At 40.8% G+C, this 18653-nt stretch overlaps 1 protein-coding gene across 1 annotated transcript in view; it reads right to left on the reverse strand.

Annotated features, from left to right (window-relative positions):
* The window catches only part of LOC133995580 (ephrin type-A receptor 5), a 62906-nt gene that overhangs the window by 29968 nt on the left and 14285 nt on the right, over window positions 1-18653 (reverse strand). The window contains exons 3-5 of the mRNA XM_062435041.1: window positions 17258-17978; window positions 1414-1569; window positions 936-1274 (exon numbers count right to left, since the gene is read on the reverse strand). Of these exons, the coding sequence (XP_062291025.1) occupies window positions 936-1274; window positions 1414-1569; window positions 17258-17978 (1216 nt within the window). The remainder of the gene's footprint in view (window positions 1-935; window positions 1275-1413; window positions 1570-17257; window positions 17979-18653) is intronic.

An 18653-nucleotide genomic window follows, 5' to 3' on the forward strand; every position in this document is an offset into this window, starting at 1 on the left:
CTCTAATTATCTGTTAATCTCCCCTTGCTCTTTCATCTGTTTCTATCCGCAGATAATCTCTTGTTTTTCTAAGACTCACTCTGTGTTGAGTGTTTTTTCAGAGTGATGGTTATTTGGGGTGTTTTAACTGTGCACTGTCTCTCATGCCGCTACATGCCTTTTTTCTGCTTCTTTCCCAATCGAGAATTATGGAAGCTGCAGTGGAAATTATAAATGAAAGCTTTGACAGCATTTTGGTTGAAAATTCAGGAGATTTATCTCTGCCCAGTTACCACAGTAAGCTACAGTAAAATAAAGTGTACCTGCAGAGCAGTCGCCCCACACTAAACTGCCATAACAGCTACATGAGTTGCATCTTTTACCTGCAAGACTCATGTTTAAATGCTGTTGTTCATCATCTGTGAAGTGAAAATGTCAGAGAAATAAAAAGTCTCCATCCCACTATTAGTTCAGTTATAAAATGAAAGCACAGCACGGGGTGTCTCTCCTGCTGGCTGCTGATAGCGCAGTCCCCTGAGGAGTTGATCACACTGGACGGCAAAAACCGTAGAGACGCTGGTATATGTCTGTTTAAACAGAAGGTTAGCTGACTTCGTTGCATTTAAAACCGGATCTGAGAGCATCAGCGCACTCTATATCCTTAACTTCCATCATCTTGCGCCGACTCATTTTAAAAGCGCAGTGGGGAAGCTAACACTCGGCCTGCTGACACATGAAATAACTTCAATCACTCAGCTACTCAGCCAGTAGTCCAGCCAAAAAAAATTAGTTATGACAAAAAGGGTGATGATTTGTTTCTGCTGGGAAATTCCGGATAAGTTTGAATAGTGAAAACAAAACAAGACAGCTGTGGTGACGATTGGAGCACTCATGGGGAGGCTGTTGTTGGGAATAAAGCAAGTGCTGACTGTTATGACAGATCTGGCACAACATACCTGCCTGATTGGTTGTCACATTAAGTGACACATACTGCTTGGCGTGGTCTTTGGCTAGCTCTGACACCCCATTGACAGCTTCCAGCAGGAAGCTGTAGTTGGTGTGTGACTGCAGGTCGGCCACCATCACAGAGGTGTTTGACAGGCCGACACGACGTGGCAGAAAGCGAACGTTGGGGCCACATTCTTCCAAGCCCCTTCCATCTGGCAAGACCCGTCTGCAAAGGATGTTGTAACGCACATCCTTCCTGCCACCTGTCTCCATAGGAACAGACCACTCCAGGAAGACGCTTGTCTCATTGACGTTGGAGATGGCGTTACGAGGGCCAGAAGGAGGGCCTGAGAGTGATAAAAAGGGGTTAAAGAAAAGAAAACATCATCAAAGGTAAACAGATGTTGAAATTGCCAACATTGTGAACATGAGCAGTAAAATCAGAGATAAGCATGTGCAAATATAAAATCGTTATTATCTTCTCACGTGTGCAGGCCATATTGGGAGGGTCGGAGTCAGTCTTATAGTAACCATCCTCACAGCTGCAAGAAGTGGCTCCCGTCTGCTTGGCCACACTGTGGGGCGGACATTTACTGCAGGCCAAAGACTCCAGCAGCGAGCGGTAAAACCCCACTTTGCAGACTGAAAGATATGGAGGGGAGCAGATGCCGTGGGGTATGTGGGGTTGGAATAGAAGAGATGAGATGATAAGAGTAGACGTACAAATAGGAAAGGGAAGGGGGTCATGTGGAGAGGGGTAAAAAAAAAAAAAGGCGATAGAGAGAAAAAGCAGAGCAGCATGGTTAGTTCCTTTGAAAGAAAAAAAAAAAGGAGGTCAGCATCACAGCAGTAGAACAATTTCCCTGGGTAGTTGTGGTTGTTTTGAGGTTCCTCATCACATGTACTAGTTGTAGTGGTGCAACTGAAGCAAAAAAAAGAAAAAAGAAGCATTTTGGCACCCAGTTTTTGTCGTCATATTTGTATTTGTATTTTTCTTTGTTTCTTTTGAAGTCTGATTTATTTTTATATCCCTCGAGGGATTACTTCTCTTATCCACTCTGCGTAACCCTGTTCTCTTCTTCATGTTTTATCTTAACCCAAAAAAAAAAGTTTACTTTTTCCTATTATGGGGTTTTCCTTCATTACACAGTCACAGATTGTACACACGAGGCCCCTCAGACACATTTTTCACTTTTTCGTCTCACAAGCGCTGGAACGGATACGCTTTTATTTTAATTAATAAAGCTGTCAACATAGGATGCGTTACGACTAACATTTCATTCTCATTAACGTATACACGCATAACCATGACCACAATTCAGGTCTGTTTTATGCATATAACTAAGTGATTGCGTATTGAGGTGTAACGTGGGTGACCGACACTCAGTCTTGTGCCTGATTACAGCCTGTGCACACACTGACTGAAGCTGCTGCTGCTATTCTGCTAATGCGCCGCTTTCTCTACGCACCCTGACACTGTGACAGTCTTCAGTGGAATTCAGTGATTTGTAACCAACACCTGATTAAGAATCCGCACCAGCACCTGATTAGAAATCTGCACTTGCATCTGCTGCACATTACTGCACCCAGCGAGCCCCATACGTGCAGCATATACTAACAGACCTAACACGGACAGGAACAGACATACTCCATCTTCCTCCCATATAAACACACTCAGACGGCTGATCTAAGTGGGGCAGGTAGACAGGAGGGTGACACACTCAGAATGGTAACGCGCAAGAATACATCAACAACCTCCGTCGCCATGGTTGCACCCCCGAGCCAACCAATCACTGACTTATCAGTGTTTCATTTTCCTCCTGATGTTGCTGTTGCACCCAGACAGATACAAATAGACACATGCTATACACTACCGAGGATGAAACACTAATGGGATACAGGACTTTTCATAACCGCGGTTCAGTGTGTCCATAGATACAGATGGAGAAGAGAAGAGGAGGAAGAAGTAATGGATGAGAGGATAGCAGAGTTGAGGATACAGAGAGAGGAGTATTGGACACAAGTGAGGATAAGTTTCTTCTGTGTTTGTCCTTGAAGGGCTTTGGTGCATTTTCACACCGATAGTTTGTTTGCTTTGTTCTGAATCAGTGGATGAGCTGCTACTTTTGTGGAAGCTGTCACTCTGTTCATTGGTCAGAAATCTTGTGGTGTTGGCAGGTGGAGAAAGGAGATTTTGTTTTTCAGAAACAGTAGACAGGCTACAACATTTATAAAGGACTTGATTTTCCTTCTCGCTTTTGTAAAACAGAAAATAAAACTAATGTATGAACCGTAGCACTCAGGGATAGCAGGGTGTGCTTGTTCCATATAGGAGAGTAAAATATATTCTATCAGCAATAAAGTGTACTACTGTTATTACTGAAATAAACAGCGTCTCCATCTCTCTCCTTGCCTCCATGGTGCTAAAGGTCACAGCAGTGGCTACTTTTCAACTATTTTCTTAATCTTATTATTCATATTCTTATTAATAAGAATAATTATATATAAAAGCTAAATCAGGTGCTTTGCAAATAGTGTTTCTGCGGTTTCTGAGCACGAAAACTATTTGCATTTGTATTTTTTTCACATTACTATGCTGGAGTGAACCCCAGCATTGCAAATTGGCTGGTGCCCCTGAGCAACTCATGCAATGCGATATATAGGTAATCTGGTCCAGTCGTTTGGGCCATATGCCAAAACATGAGAGCAGAATGCTGCATTTGAACATATTTCAAGGCAATGTCTAAAGAACATCAGATCACATTCATACCACAAACCACACCAGAGATAGTTTGTATGGACCTTGTTCAAAAGGTGGTCCTGATCCAGTTGTTTAGGTCAGCACCCGAGAGGAATCTCTGTGTTCACACCTGCCCAAACGAACTGCACCAAAGAGGTAAACGCTCAAGGGTTTCGATTCAACAGAACCAAACAAGGCAGGTGTGAAAGCACCCTCGGGTTGGGTGCTGTTGTTTTCACCTATTGTTTCGTAATGTAGTCCATTCAGACTGAAACCGTGATTAAGATCTACATAATTAAATTTCAGGTAGGAAGACAGGAGGATAACGAGCAGGAGAGGAGAAAATACGGGAGGGTAAAAAGGAGATAAGATTGGAAAAGAGAATAAGGGGGAAGAGAGACAAGTTTACGAGGGGAGACGGGGTGGAGAAAAGAAAAGGAGGAGACAAAGGAGGAGTGGAAGATTTGTGTGCATTTCAGGCGTTAGGCAGTGGTGGCTGTGATTCACCTTGACGGAACCTTGGTCCGTTGTCATGGAACATTAGGTCTGAAAAATTCTCCCTCTGCCCTCGATCTCTTTCTACGTCTCACCTCTGCTTCACACACACAAATGCACGCACACGCACACAGAGGAAACCTATCGTAAAATGTGCTTGGCATGTAGGCATTCGTGAAGCTGGCCTAGTTTTGACTGAGCAGATAGTAATACATCTGATGACATAATTCATACAGAGCACAGACACTGATGCCTTCAGGGGGTATTTTATTCAAATGTTTTTTTCAATGTTTTACACTTCTTTTCTTTTGTTTTGGGTCTTTTGTAAAAGGGGGAAAATCGAAATTGTTTTGCATTTTCTTTTCTTTTTCTTTTATTTCTTTTTACTCTGTTGCAACTTTATCACCTTCTACATGTACAAAAGTGAATGTGTGTGTGTGTGTGTGTGTGTGTGTGTGTGTGTGTGTGTGTGTGTGTGTGTGTGTGTGTGTGTGTGTGTGTGTGTGTGTGTGTGTGTGTGTGTGTGTGTATGAGAGAGAGTGGGTGGGTGCTGCTGCATTCAGGGTAGTAGGACACACCTGATCCTTTGTCTGCTTTAGGCTGTTACCACACACATACACACACACACACACACTTTTGGTTGCATATATAGATTTATTGCCATCGTCTGGTGTCTAGCTCGCCTTGACTTCATCCTCCAAACCCCCATGGCCAAATCAATAAAAATGGGGTGGCAGCTCATTTCACATAAACAGACACACAGGCACACATGCACAGAGCGAAATAGAGTAGAGAAAAAGTAGCAAGAAAAAGTCCTGACTGAATAAAAACGGCTTTTGGAATATTAATTATTTGAGATAGTGTGTATGGATACCATGGTCATGAAAGAATAACTGTGGTTATTTATTTATATTTTGTTTCTGGTGCCAAGCTCCCACCACATGGTGCGTTGTGCTGCGTTCCCCAAAGATCATCTGTCTATCAAACAGTATGGTGTGGGCACTATGGCTCCTTCCTTGGATTTTCTGTTGAATTAATGAAGTTGGTAGTGATGAAGTTTTATGTTTCTGTAGAGTTTTTCTGTTCTTTTTTTCTGTTGGCAACAGTGGTAGTCAGCTGTCACTGCTAAAGATAACTACTCAGTTTAGTTAATTTAATCCACACATACTGGGAGCAGAGATCAGATCAAGATTCAGTTTTTCTTGGAAGAAAGACTTGACTTGCAGTCAATGTTATAGCAAATATATAGGCTTAAATTTGGCATTTACTGTATATTCAAATTGCAAACTGCATGTGTTCACTGAATGCTGTTGGTGGAGAATAGAAAGAAAGACACTCATTTAATGATAATGTAGTATCAAAGATTAAATGATGCGCTATCATTAAATTGAAATAATGCCCGCAATATGTTGCCCCCCATGGAAGTTGCAAATGATTATGAGAATGAGAATATAAACATTTGCAATTAAAATGTGCAAATGGATGCCAAAAAAAAAGCATTGCATGCCACTTCAATGAAAGTCAATTCCAGTTGACTAATAAGCACCAACAGTGTAGATGTTAAGGTATTTATTATCATTAATTCTAGCTCATTTCCATTTAGGCTAAATAGATTATCCATGCTCTGCAGGAAAAGTGAACATGACACAAAAATATATGGAAATTAAAAATGTATGTTAGACGTGACATGGCCGCATGCGTGCAAATGGCTAAATAGTTTCATCATGTAACATTTTGGAGCATTTTCACTTAATTATGTGTCTAAGGATTTACCACACGCCGGCAAAAAAGGGGTATGAAGGTCAGGGCAGCAAGCTGAAGGGTGAAACTTGGATAAACCGATTAAAATGCCACACAGAGTAAATAAGAACATGGACAGTATGGTTAGAAAGGAATCAAAGTAGAGCTGAAGGGCAGCCAGAAAGTCCATAGTGTGCCTGTCAGGACAAGAGCGAAAAAACGTGCAGGCTTACTAAATGTCATTTAAATGGCAACTAGATTACTGTATATCTCATATGTGCTTTAAACTGTACATAGTATGTAATTTATAACAGTGAAATGAAGGTTAATATGGCAAATGAGTACTTCATTGCTAGTACATTTTACTTACAATCATTTGACAAGAAAACTAGACATTTTGCATTTTGATTATCTATTGTGTTGTATACATACTACTCCTCTGTGCACTACATACCAAAACGATGCTCCAAAAATATGGAGCAAATATGGTGAAGTGCAATTGCTTGTGGTGGTATATTTTAGATGTAATGTCCATTTGCAATGGACAGCATATCTCTCAAAAATGTAGACTTTAAATTGGCTAGCACCACACACCTATTGAATGCTATTTACTTAGTTCAATTTGGAGGGAAAGACATCTTTGAATCAGGTGCTTTAATTGTTTAAAGTGTTGTTGAAGGGACACATTCAGTCACACATACTATTTCATATCTCAACACACACACACACACGCGCGCACATACACACATATTCTAACACATATTGAGATTAGCTTTAGTCATGGCTGGCAGACTGAAATGGCTCATTCCTCATTGTGGATGCGACCTGAATAGACAGCGTTGGTGGTATTAGCGTGCATGTGTGTGTCTGTGTGTATATGTGTATGTGTGTATGTGTATGTGTAGTGTGTGTGTGTGTGTGTGTGTGTGTGTTGCCCTTGGGCAAGCTGTCTTTCTGATGCCACGCAGCTCTTAATGCACAGCACAAAGGGTAATAGGTAATTAATATGCAATACACACTAATGTGCCTGCATGCATTTGTGTGTGTGTGTATGTGTTTGAGAAAGAGAGGTTAATACGTAATTAATATGCATCACACACTGGTATCCCAGGCAATTAAGGATCCAGCAGTGTCCGTTGATGCTTCTTAACGAGCGTCCTCTTTAATTGGAAACATTTCACTGTAAACATGTTGATTTATATGACTGGCTGTCTTTTGGTGGGATTAGAGAGAGTAAGCGATTAAGGCAGAGAAAGAGCGAGAGACATACTGAAAGACAGAGAGAGAGAGAGAGTATGTGTATATGGTTGTAGTGGGAATATATAAAACCAGACAAGAACCTTAATATAGATATATATCAACAGTATACTGGACATAAATTAATTGATGTGGGAATACACACAGTATGGATCCTGGGATAAAACAAATAAATAAAAATCACAGGATTAAGGAACAATACTGACAAAGACTGATAAATCCGCCCAGAGACCTCTTCAAAAATAATCCTACATTATAATACTACTGGCTTATTACTGATGCATTAACAAGGAAGTGACATTTTAATGTTGCAGTCGGTTGCAATGGAGCCAATTTGAACTATTTTATACACTACTGTGTAGTTTAAACAATAATGCATAATATTTCTGAAACTCATCATGTTACGGATGCAAATCTGCAAAGTAACTGCTAACTAGAACTGTCAAACAAATATAATGGATTGAAAGTGGAAGTAGAAATTAGCCTAAAATGGAAATACTCAAATAATGTATGTGTAATTAAAACTAAATATAACTTGTTACATTGCAACAGTACAAAACCCCACAGTCAGACAAAATAAGGACAAAAAGCCAAATGCCTCGCAACAATTGTTGCACGTAACATCCACTTGTGTTTCCATCTGTCCTGTCACTCTTCCAACTGTACACAGATTTAGCCAGATTGTCACAAAAGTAAACTTTGACAGAAAAACCACACAAATGGTAAGGCTGAATCCTAATACACTGCCTGTGCTGCTAACAGATACTATTGTGAACTAATAAACCAGACAAGGAAACACAATAAATATCCTGTTCCTGTATTTGTCCCACAGCGAGCCACTGTCTTAAAGAACATAAACACAGCATGTGTGTGTGCCTTTTGTGTGTGTGTGTGTGTGTGTGTGTGTGTGTGTGTGTGTGTGTGTGCATGTATGAGGGTTTCATACTTTCATGTATTATTGTTGTATCATTGTGTACATGCTTGTGTGTGAACACAAACAAGGCCAGATGATAATGCTATAATAATATACAATCAAGTCAATGGGACTTTCCTGTCTGTTGGATGACAGAGGAGGTCATTGTTCAGCACCCATTTATTCTCACAATCAGGACATAAGCAGAAACCAGGAGGTCAAAAAAGGTCACGATAACTCTGGAACATAAACCAATTTATTGGACTAGTGAAGGTCTAGAGGGAAAGATTAAACATAAGCAATACATCATAAAGATAAATCAAGTGACAAGTTATGATGACCAGATGTGTTGGGAAAATAATTCAATCAACCTCACAACTATGACACCAAGTTCATATTATATTACCATTTCAGCATTTAACTGACACTTGTTTACATGAAGAAAAAACAACAGCGAACACAAATTGCAAACGACTAGAAAATTAGGTGTGTGTGGGTCAGGACCTCATTGCTGTTATGGTACTCCTGAGGAATTAGATTGCAGAAAAAAGGTTGAGGGATGTCAGATCAGACGTGGATGTGAAAAACACTGATTGTGCAGAAAAATGATTGTGGCAACATCTCTATTGACCCATTTCAATACAATTATGCTGAACATTTGTTTTTCTGTGTGCACAGCTTTTTGTGCCCAGATACACATTACTCTAACATTGCATGCATGCTGATGTATTGTGTACTTTGATTTCATTCCAAAGAAAAAGAATGCTACACATATTCATCTGCCAAGGGCTGAGATGCCCTGTTAAGTAGTTTATTTAGAGATATTTGTAGGTTTTGTGTTCAGGTTGTTTTTCTGCATTAGTCATATATAGCCATGATAAATGCATGAACATCACCTGTAATGGCTGTATGTCCTAATTTCCCTGAAGCAGAAAAGCACGATTTGTAGTAAAGAGGGGGCCAGTCAGAGATTGAGAATGTGTACATTTAAATATCTGCTACACTTACAACAGCATTTAGATAAAAAAATTCAAATGCAGAAATGTGGGTGTATTTCTGCTTCACCGTCAACCTCTGTTCAGACTTCTAAAGAGAGTGCAAGCGAAAAACATGTCAACAACCGCATTACTGCTATAAAATCTGAATCGCTGTGTGAACTGTATCATTTGGGAGCTCATCAGCTGAAATGCATTAGAAGTGTCCGTAACTACCAGTATAACCAGTTCTACAAGCCACCGCTGACTAAGCCACTGGAGACAACCAGGCTTTCACAGAAAGAAGCTGGCTCTGCTGAATCGGGCGTTTTATCAATATTTCACCAACTGCAGGAAGGTGTGTGTGTGTGCTTTTGTATTTCTATCTTTGTGAGGACAGCTTTGAGGTTTAGAGATTAAGGACACTACTGGAAAGTGAGGACATTTTTTTGCTCACCTTCATTTGTGAGTTAACACTTAATTTTAGGGTCAAGCTTATAGCCTATACAAGGATGTAGGCATCTGGATAGCAGTTTAGGGCTAGGCAATACACTCTCAATTAGGGAATTCACAAATGTAGGAATAAAACATGAGAATGTGTGTGCATGTTAGCAGGAGGAAGGGTAAAAGGGAGGAAGCACTTCTGGGAAAGTCAGTTTACCCAACAAGCACTCAGGAAGCACTTTAGTTGTCATGACAGCATCAGCACGTTGTGATGATGGGGTGATGGAGAGGGGGTGGGGGAAAAGATGGAGGAGATGAGAGAGAGAGAGAGAGCAAGCTAGAGAGAGAGAGAGAGAGAGAGAGAGAGAGAGAGAGAGAGAGAGAGAGAGAGAGAGAGAGAGATGCAGGAGGTAAGTACAGAATGAGAGAGTGCAGTGAAAGAAGCTAGAACAAGACCTAAAAAGATGAATGATGGCTCTTTTCTCAATAGATCCAGTCGATTCATATTTCAGGAGATGATGGAAACAGAAAGGCTTGCAGATTTTCAGATCAGATCATTCACCAAGCCCGCTCAGTCTCTTGAGCAATGCAGGGATGACAGGATGTTTATTTTTGTAAGGGTAGCTGAAAACTGTTTAACTCCAGTCTTAAAAATTTAAAAGACACAGGGAAAGAATTAAAATAGATACAGGGGAGCAAATCTCTGACTTGTGATGCTATTGGATCTTTTGGGGTTTAGTAGCATAATGTAGTATCTAAGAGTTTAGGTTGCACTCTTGAAACTACTGTCGAATTTACTCATTTGAGTAAACACAGCGACGAAAATTGGACGATGAGAAGAATTGATGACAAAAAAAAGACAATTTGTTCAATGTTTGTATCCAGCACCTACCTCACTGACGTTTTTTTGTTTCATTCTAATTTGTTCAATGTGCCACCTCCATTACACAGAAAATTACACTTCTTTTCCCCCATTGTCCTTCAACTCTGTGTAATATGGTAAAAGAAAAGTGATAATGGTGCAAAGAAACTGAGCTTTTCTATTTATGTTCAAAATTTTTAATTTTGGGGGAGATGAGAAAAAACCCTCCTTATTAGGAAAAAAGATCATTACACAGCAAATCTGGATTCTTTTCTCATTTTCTGTGTATTTTTATGTTATTTACATTATATGGTGAACATTATATGGGTGAAATCATGCAGACATTTACTTTAATTGCAGATTTGTACATGTTTAAATTTGAGTTTAATTTAGGTTTTGAGCATGTTTTCTGTCCTACATACAACAAACACTGTTTTGTAAATCCCACGTGAGATGTGCCAGATGTGTGGCATGACACAAAAATTAAAATGAACTAATTAATTAAATCAACTAAATGAATGAATGAATAAATCTTATACATTTTGCAACTCAATGCAAGGTTATGTTGGGACTCAGATCCTTATCAGCACATGTGGGTTATCATATTGAAATGGCAGATGCTGCCATGATCAAGTGTGTGTCTCTGTGTTATGCAAGTGACTGTAATACCCTTGTCACCACACCATCAACCACAAGCCCCGCGCTGCAAGTGTGAGCCACTCATTCGCTATCCCATAATTCCCGGGAGGCGGGAAGGCAGAAGGCTTCCTCACATTTCTTTGCCAGTGAGACAGTTTCTGATGGCAGCACCACCACTGTGACCAGATCGAGTTTGACATATGCTGCAGTGACGTCTGACAGGCAGGCAAACACAGAGGAACATCAGGGGAGCTCGGGCACTGAAACAAAGTATCGTCAAGGGAAATCCAGCCTCACCCATGACACACTTAGACGGCCCTCGTGGAACGAAACGCTCTGCCGTTGCATTATTCTACCAGCGAGCTGCAGTTTATCATTTCAGGCAATTCTTTTAATTGATGATACCAACAGTCATCCTCCTTTTTCATTTGTATTCCTCATCCACTGTCATCCTTGTTCCTCTTCTCTGCTACCCTCCCCCAACTTGCCCTCCTCTCTTCGCTCAACTCCATTATACTTACCCATCTTATATCTCCAAGTTCTTTTTTTCTTCTGTCACGTGAATGCAGCGGCAGCCTGAATCACAAAATCACAAAGCTGTCAATCCCAGAATTCCATTCAAGTCTTTATCCTATCTTCCCAACATGGCATTTAGCGCTTATCCCATCATTCTAACGTTCTAGTCAGCCTTTATTCCATCTTTCCAACATCCAATTCAGCACTTATTCTATTATTTCAGCGGCACTTATTCAATCATTTCAGTATGTCATGTGGCTCTTTTACTATCATTACATTTCACTCAGCTCATGAGCCATTATTTAAACATTCAAGAAGCCTTTATTCCATCCAATATTCAATCGCCCCTTAATCTATCATTTCAACTATTTTATTAGCCCTTATTCCATTACAGCAACATTGTTTCATCCCTGAATCCCACCATTCCAACATTTCTTTTAGCCATCACTCAACAAAACAGTCCCATTGAACAATTATGCATTTAGTGCAATTACGTAAACTAAAGCAGCCTGGGTGTGATCTGGCTTTTGGAGCATCTTGTATATATGTTTGCACCACACATCATATTCCAGTTTCAGAAACCTGGTATACTATTATCCCACTTCTGAGGAACCTAAATATGCAAATACTGAAATAGAAAGTCTGCATACTGTAGCATTGCAATACCTTATCCAAGTTTCTCATCAGTGTGGGCCATGGGTGCAGACATGTGCTGAAATGAAATTATATAGTTTTGTGGAAGTGTTATATTGTATTGCTGTTCGCTTTTTCTATTGCCAGAGATCATATGGAGAAGCCAAATCCAGCAGAGGGGTTAATACAACACACAGACCTGGCAGCCAGACTACAAACTGGGTTCATCCTCAACTGCTGAGAGAACCCAGTTGGTACACAAGATTTTCCTTTACAAACAGAAACCTGAATAAGAAATATGTACAAGAAGAATGTGTACAAGAATATGAATAACCAGGTTTCTTATGATCCATGTTAATATATTACTCCCAGTATTATTCCAAATTAGACTACGACTGTCAAAACTGGCATACTAGTCATTCCCACACTCCATTCAGCTCTTTTCCCATGAACCAAAAATTCAAGTCCAACATGATCCCAATGTTGCTTTCAGCCATTATTCCCTCATTCCTTCTCAAATTCATTGTCTAAGTCACATCTGCGAGGCTGAACTCAGTCTACAGCACCCCCAACCCACCTCCCCAGCCACTCAACCCCCCACCCATCTCCTTTTCATCTCTCTCTCTCTCTCTCTCTCTTCATCCATCTGCCCACTTCTATCCTCAGTTATCCTTCCTCTATCACCATCACCGCTGAAACAACACTCATCCATCTCCCTGCCTCTCTGCCCTCACACCCTGTGGTGTGAAATCTTCAATTTATCTTGTGTCCCCTAATTTTCCCATCACTTCTCCTCTGCTCCCATCCTTCTATCTATCCATCCATCCATATACCCCCCATCCCCCATCCCCTCTCTTCAGTCTTGCTGGGCTGACAGTGCTGCAGGCTACCACCAATTATCCCAGCTAAAGTTGTGCCCACATCTATACATCTCACTCAACCACATGCAGTATCTTTAGACGTCAACGGACCCAACATTGTCTCTGGTGTAACAAGGAACTATCACTATGATGTCATATGAATTAATAGGAAATAAGAAAAATACAATAATCAAAACAATGAGGGTGAACAATAGTAGAGCAGAGTAATGAATAACTATCCAACCATGCATTCCCATACAGATGTTGCTGCACTGCACAGTGGAGATATTTTCAGTATTTGCCCACCATGGAAACCACTTACGCTATGCTGGTGAATGGCGGCTGAATGTTTTCCATAAATAGAGATGTACTTTTTAAGCGAGATGCGTGCCTTTGCGTTGAAGAACGAGGGGGAGGGTAAAAGAGACAGAGTTGGGTTGTCGACGGAGAAAAATGGACAGATCTTTAAAGCAGAAAAGAGTAGGATGAGTGAAGTGAGAGGCACTGGCAAGAGTGTAAAAGGTAGGAGAGTGCTGATGTATGTAGGTGGCAGCAATAACGAGAAAGAGGGAGGGATTGAGAGACAATGAATGATGACGGGCAGTCACGAGAAGATAAAAATGAGAGACAGACAAAAGGGAAAGGAAACAGGAGGGTGAAACAGACAAAGAGGCAGAAAGCAAATGAGCGATAGAAGGAAGTGGAGATGTGAGGAGGGATAACAGGAAGAGGGGAAGAAAAAAAGACAAACGAGGAGGAGAAAGAACTGTCCATAACAAGTTCTGTCCTACATTACAAAGGCTGCGTTAAATCATGCTCTACAAGGCAGCACATGCAGCCAATACAGTCAGGATCCACACATAGTTGCACATTTTTTCTCATTTACACACACACACACACACACACACACACACACACACACACACACACACACACACACACACACACACACACACACACACACACACACACACACACACACACACACACACACACACACACACACACACACACACACACACACACTACAGAAAGACATACATGATTAAAGCATTAACTGAAAAGGCTGGACAGGCTATGACAACGCTCTCTCTCTCTACCCTTTAAAAAAAGAAAAGAAAAAGGCATTCACAGAAAGGGCAAAATAGACATAATGGAGTGAATATTAAGGTACACACCCTGTGCAGGTTCTCAAATTCAACTCAGCAGATGTTTACAACTTCCACCAGAAACCAGAGACACTGCATACATAACTCCTCCCAGTATGGAGTCCAGGCACTCTTTCAACACCTCAAAAACATTCAACATAGTCACATGTGAGTGACTGACATACACATGAAAAACTGTTTGCTAAAGCAATGAACACATATGGCTACAAAGCTGAGTGAAAGGAAGCCCTGGCATGTCTCTCTCTCTCTGTAGACACGTTCAAAGGCTGTCGGTTTAACAGCCTCATCTGCATATGGAACTGTAAGGAAACCTTCATCTTGCAGCTTCATTAATTGCCAGGAGTGTGTTGTACTGTGACAGCTTACCGTTACGTCTGTTTACTTCATTTTATTGTAGATACAGGCCGTGATAAATAAAATCATTTCTACTGCGAACGCCTGTGAGATGTTTTTTTATTCTAAAACGTTTAACCGTTGACAAAAATTTGCATATCACTCAACTTCATCTTCCTGGAATGCAAAAACGCAAAGAAACTCATTAAAATGAAAATCAGTTAAACGCTCTGCAGTCGTGAAACTTTGTAATGCTGCAGCAGGGTTGATGAAAAACAGGCCATGAGTTGTATTGTCAGCTTTCTGCAAAGACATGGTGGCAGGGTCAGATTTTATTACTGTGTCATCAATATAACACCCGTGCCCTTTTGTGAATAGGGATACAAAGGGAATGCTGCTCTGTGGTCGTCTGTTTCAAGCTCAGAGTATGCCCGAAAAGACTCAGTTGTATTTTTTATTCATGTTTCATGAAGAAAAAAGAACCAGTTTTAATCTTGGCTGCTGTCCACACCAGCTTCAACCACTTTTATGTTACATGCTTGTCAAGTCTTTTTCATTTATGCAAATATGGAAACCTATTTAAAAAAAAACTCTTCAGGCTTATAAGCCTTTTAAATAACAGAATTTTTACTTCTCTATCCTCTGTTCACTTATCTGATCATATGAAAGATGCTTTCCTTTCCATGTTGCTTTGAGTTTCAGTTGTAATATGATACATATACATATAATACACAAATGATACTGTCCACACACTTTAAGGCGATAACAATACACAATTGGCACAATACTCCAATTAACTGCATTTCAACCTCTCTTTTAGCCCGTATCAAATAAAGTTCTGTCCTTGATAGTTTGTGCATCTGACATGCTGATAGAACAAAGCAATTGATGTGTTAACGTTAACACGATCAGAATATATAATTTTTTTCTCATAGAACAAGACTCTTTAGAATAAAAACTGGAAAACACTAGAGCCAACATTATTTTATGTACCATAAGTATTAGCATGTGAAACAAAGAGAGATATGCACATTTATAATAATGCATATATATAAATATAAATATAAATATATAGATCTGTGCACCGAAGATTATACTTGCAAAAGATGATTGTAATGGTGCACAAAGTCATAAGATCCATTTTCCTGGATGACATGACTAAATGTACTGTAGCATAATTGTGAATATTTATGCTTCATTTCACCCGTCTGGTCGAACCAGATCAGCTGTGTCATAACTGGGCAGTCAGTTAATGAATGGTAACCACAGCATTATTCAGGAGTTCATGCATTTTTATTCTTGCACATATATGCCTCTTTAGTATTCAGATGTATGTAATATCCTCAAAATGTCTTTCTTTTCTAAACTGCATAAAGTTAGATGACGATGCTATATATGTTATACTGTACACTGTATATGTTATTGCTGCACACCAGAATATGATTATTTAGCCTCATCAGCCATAGATCTGCAACAGTCTGGGTGACTGCACAGTCTGTGGCAGTATGACTCCAGGCAGGCCAGTGGCCTACTGACAGCTATTCCCTAATGATCTCCCTGCAGAGACTACATGTCTGAAAAAGTGAACATAGAGATGCTTCATACTTTGGTACATAGCTTTCATATTCTACTGTCTGATTATTATAATTGATAAAAGCTTAAAAATTTTTTTAAAAGGGGGGGGGGGGGGTGGGGGGGGGGGTGCTAGGAAGGGAGGATTTACTGTTGGACCCTCTGGAGGCATTGTCTGATTATTTCAATAGTAAATCTGATATGTAAAGTGTCCCTAGATACAGTATGTCCAATGGCCAAAAAATAAACACAATCATACAAGCATTGGTGCAAAGAAAAAATACAGTATATGTGGTGTATTATTATGTTAGCCATGGCTAGTTCAGCTTGTTGGACATGATTTTAAGCTACAAAACAACATCAGATTCAGTATACTGGGTCTGAAACTGCAGAGCAACAACTGTTTTGTGTAATTCTGATTCATTGTACTCCACACGCACACTCACACCTACACATAAACTACAAGCACAAAAAAAAAAATATGCCTTTGTGTGTACAGTTCAAGAGTTAGCTGTTTGTAGTTGAGGACACTTAATCTGTAGGATATTGTATGAAGAGATGAAATGCTCAAGAGGTGGCAAATAATCACACGTTCAATTTTCTGTAGCACACAGCTTCATGCCGCTGCAATAACTGCTTTTCTGAAATTTTGCCATGCCACTCAGAGCTCCTTCTTGGTTGCACAAGTGGAGTTGAGTGCGCACGTCTGAAAATTGTGCAATTTAAAAGACAGCACAGAAGAATATTGGAGAAAGAGTGAAGGAGGGGGGGGAAGGGAGGCCCGGGTGCCCGTGGAAATGGCAGTTAAGGTCGGTGGTGGAAATGTTTGGGCTGGAGTCAGAGCGGAGAGGCAGCTGTACGAGAGCAGCAAAGTGCTGCAGGGCTCGGGGGAATACCCTCCACTAAGCTAGAGAGAAACACAGGCGCGCAGTAAGAGACGCTCTTAACAAAAGAATAAACAGATCCATGCCCACACTAAAAACAAACATGTGCATGCATGAAAAAATAAACACGTAGGATGACGATAGCAACCCTAAAAGAAACAAACCTACAAAGACCAATAATGTGAGCACTGGGAAATGATGTAAAACTGAAGAGAATTTAATTTAGTCAGCACTTTTCCAGTAATTAATCAACCAATTTAGCACTGATTAACACACACACACAAGCTCTCCCCTCTCACCTTGACAGGATCCGTTGATTTCCTCAAACCCTGGCTGACACACGCACTTCCCGATGGGTACTAGCCACTCCCCTTCCGTGCTGCAGTGCATCCTGGGCGGCTCATATAAAGGCAGCGAGTTATTGACGCAGCGGCCGACCACCTCCACCAGCTGCGAGGCCTCAGAGCCGGGGATGGTGTCGGGGAACTCGGCCAGACTTTTCACTAGAAACGGGCAGCGTTTGTAGAAAACTCGCACTGAGACCAGAGCAATACAGGCCCCCAAATCCTGAAACGCCAAATAGAAGCCCTTCCGGGTCAAAGGGCCTAAATCGCGGACTTCAGTGTTGAGCTTCATCACGCGGTCCCCTAGGTCCAGCTCGGTGAAGCTCTCATCAGCCGCTATGGTGTCAATTTTGATGTATCTGCTTTCCTTCATCACCCTGTCCTCCTCCTCCGTCATCCCCGTCCCGTCTCTCATCTCCCCTTCCTCCATTTCCTCCTCGTCCCCGTTGGTTTCGTAGTAATACATGTTAAAAGTCTCCTTGCAGGTGCCGACCCCCCCAGGTAGGCTGTTGCAGTCTCTCAAGGTGAACTTGAGCTCAATGAAGACCCGCTGGGCGCCCTCGGTCAGTATCCAGTTGGTATGGAGCCAGTTGTTCTGGTTCTGCTCCATCACCCGGCAAACTTGGTAGGTGTGGATGGGGGCGTAGTCCTCATCGACTTCGCCAATCTCTTCCCACTGAGGAAGAGAAAAGAAGGGAGGGGGAAGAGGATAGGTCAGAAAAAAAGAGGATCATTGAGGAAGTTTCCTACTGATCAAAATGTGTTCTATCACATAGGTATCAAAACTGTCAAATACACTTCTTTACTGCTGATTGATTCTGATTCAATTTAATTTAGCTAATTTCAGACTGCAATTTGTTTGGATAGTTTTGTTGTGTTGTGTTTTACATTTGGACATACAATTTTGTTTTAAGTATAGTTTTGCTATCTGTGCCAGGTATGCATTAATAAGCAAATCCAAAGTTTTCAAATGATCCACATGGAAAGTGAAGTAAGAGCAGCGGAAGTGTAAAAAAGAGCTACAGCGATGCCTTTTTGAAAGGCTTAACAGTGGAGAAGAAGTTATACAGAGGGCTCTTGGTGTGTGTGTTTGTGTGGATTTGTTTGGATGTGTGTAAGTGTACGTGTGTGTGTGGCTAGGTATACTCCTCATAGGCATCGCTATTAAGAGGCTGGAGGCAGCTTTGCTTCCCCAAAATGATCACTACAAAAATGTAACTTTCTACAAAATCATGATTTTGTTTTGGACGGTAACAACAAGCAAACAGTCAGAAGTCTTCCCTAAATTTACTGCTGGCTTTTGTGCACCCTACACTGCATACTGATAAAGTTAAAATAATGAAAACGCCTG

The sequence above is a fragment of the Scomber scombrus genome, chromosome 15, assembly GCF_963691925.1.
Source record: "Scomber scombrus chromosome 15, fScoSco1.1, whole genome shotgun sequence".
In the NCBI taxonomy this organism is placed as follows: domain Eukaryota; kingdom Metazoa; phylum Chordata; class Actinopteri; order Scombriformes; family Scombridae; genus Scomber; species Scomber scombrus.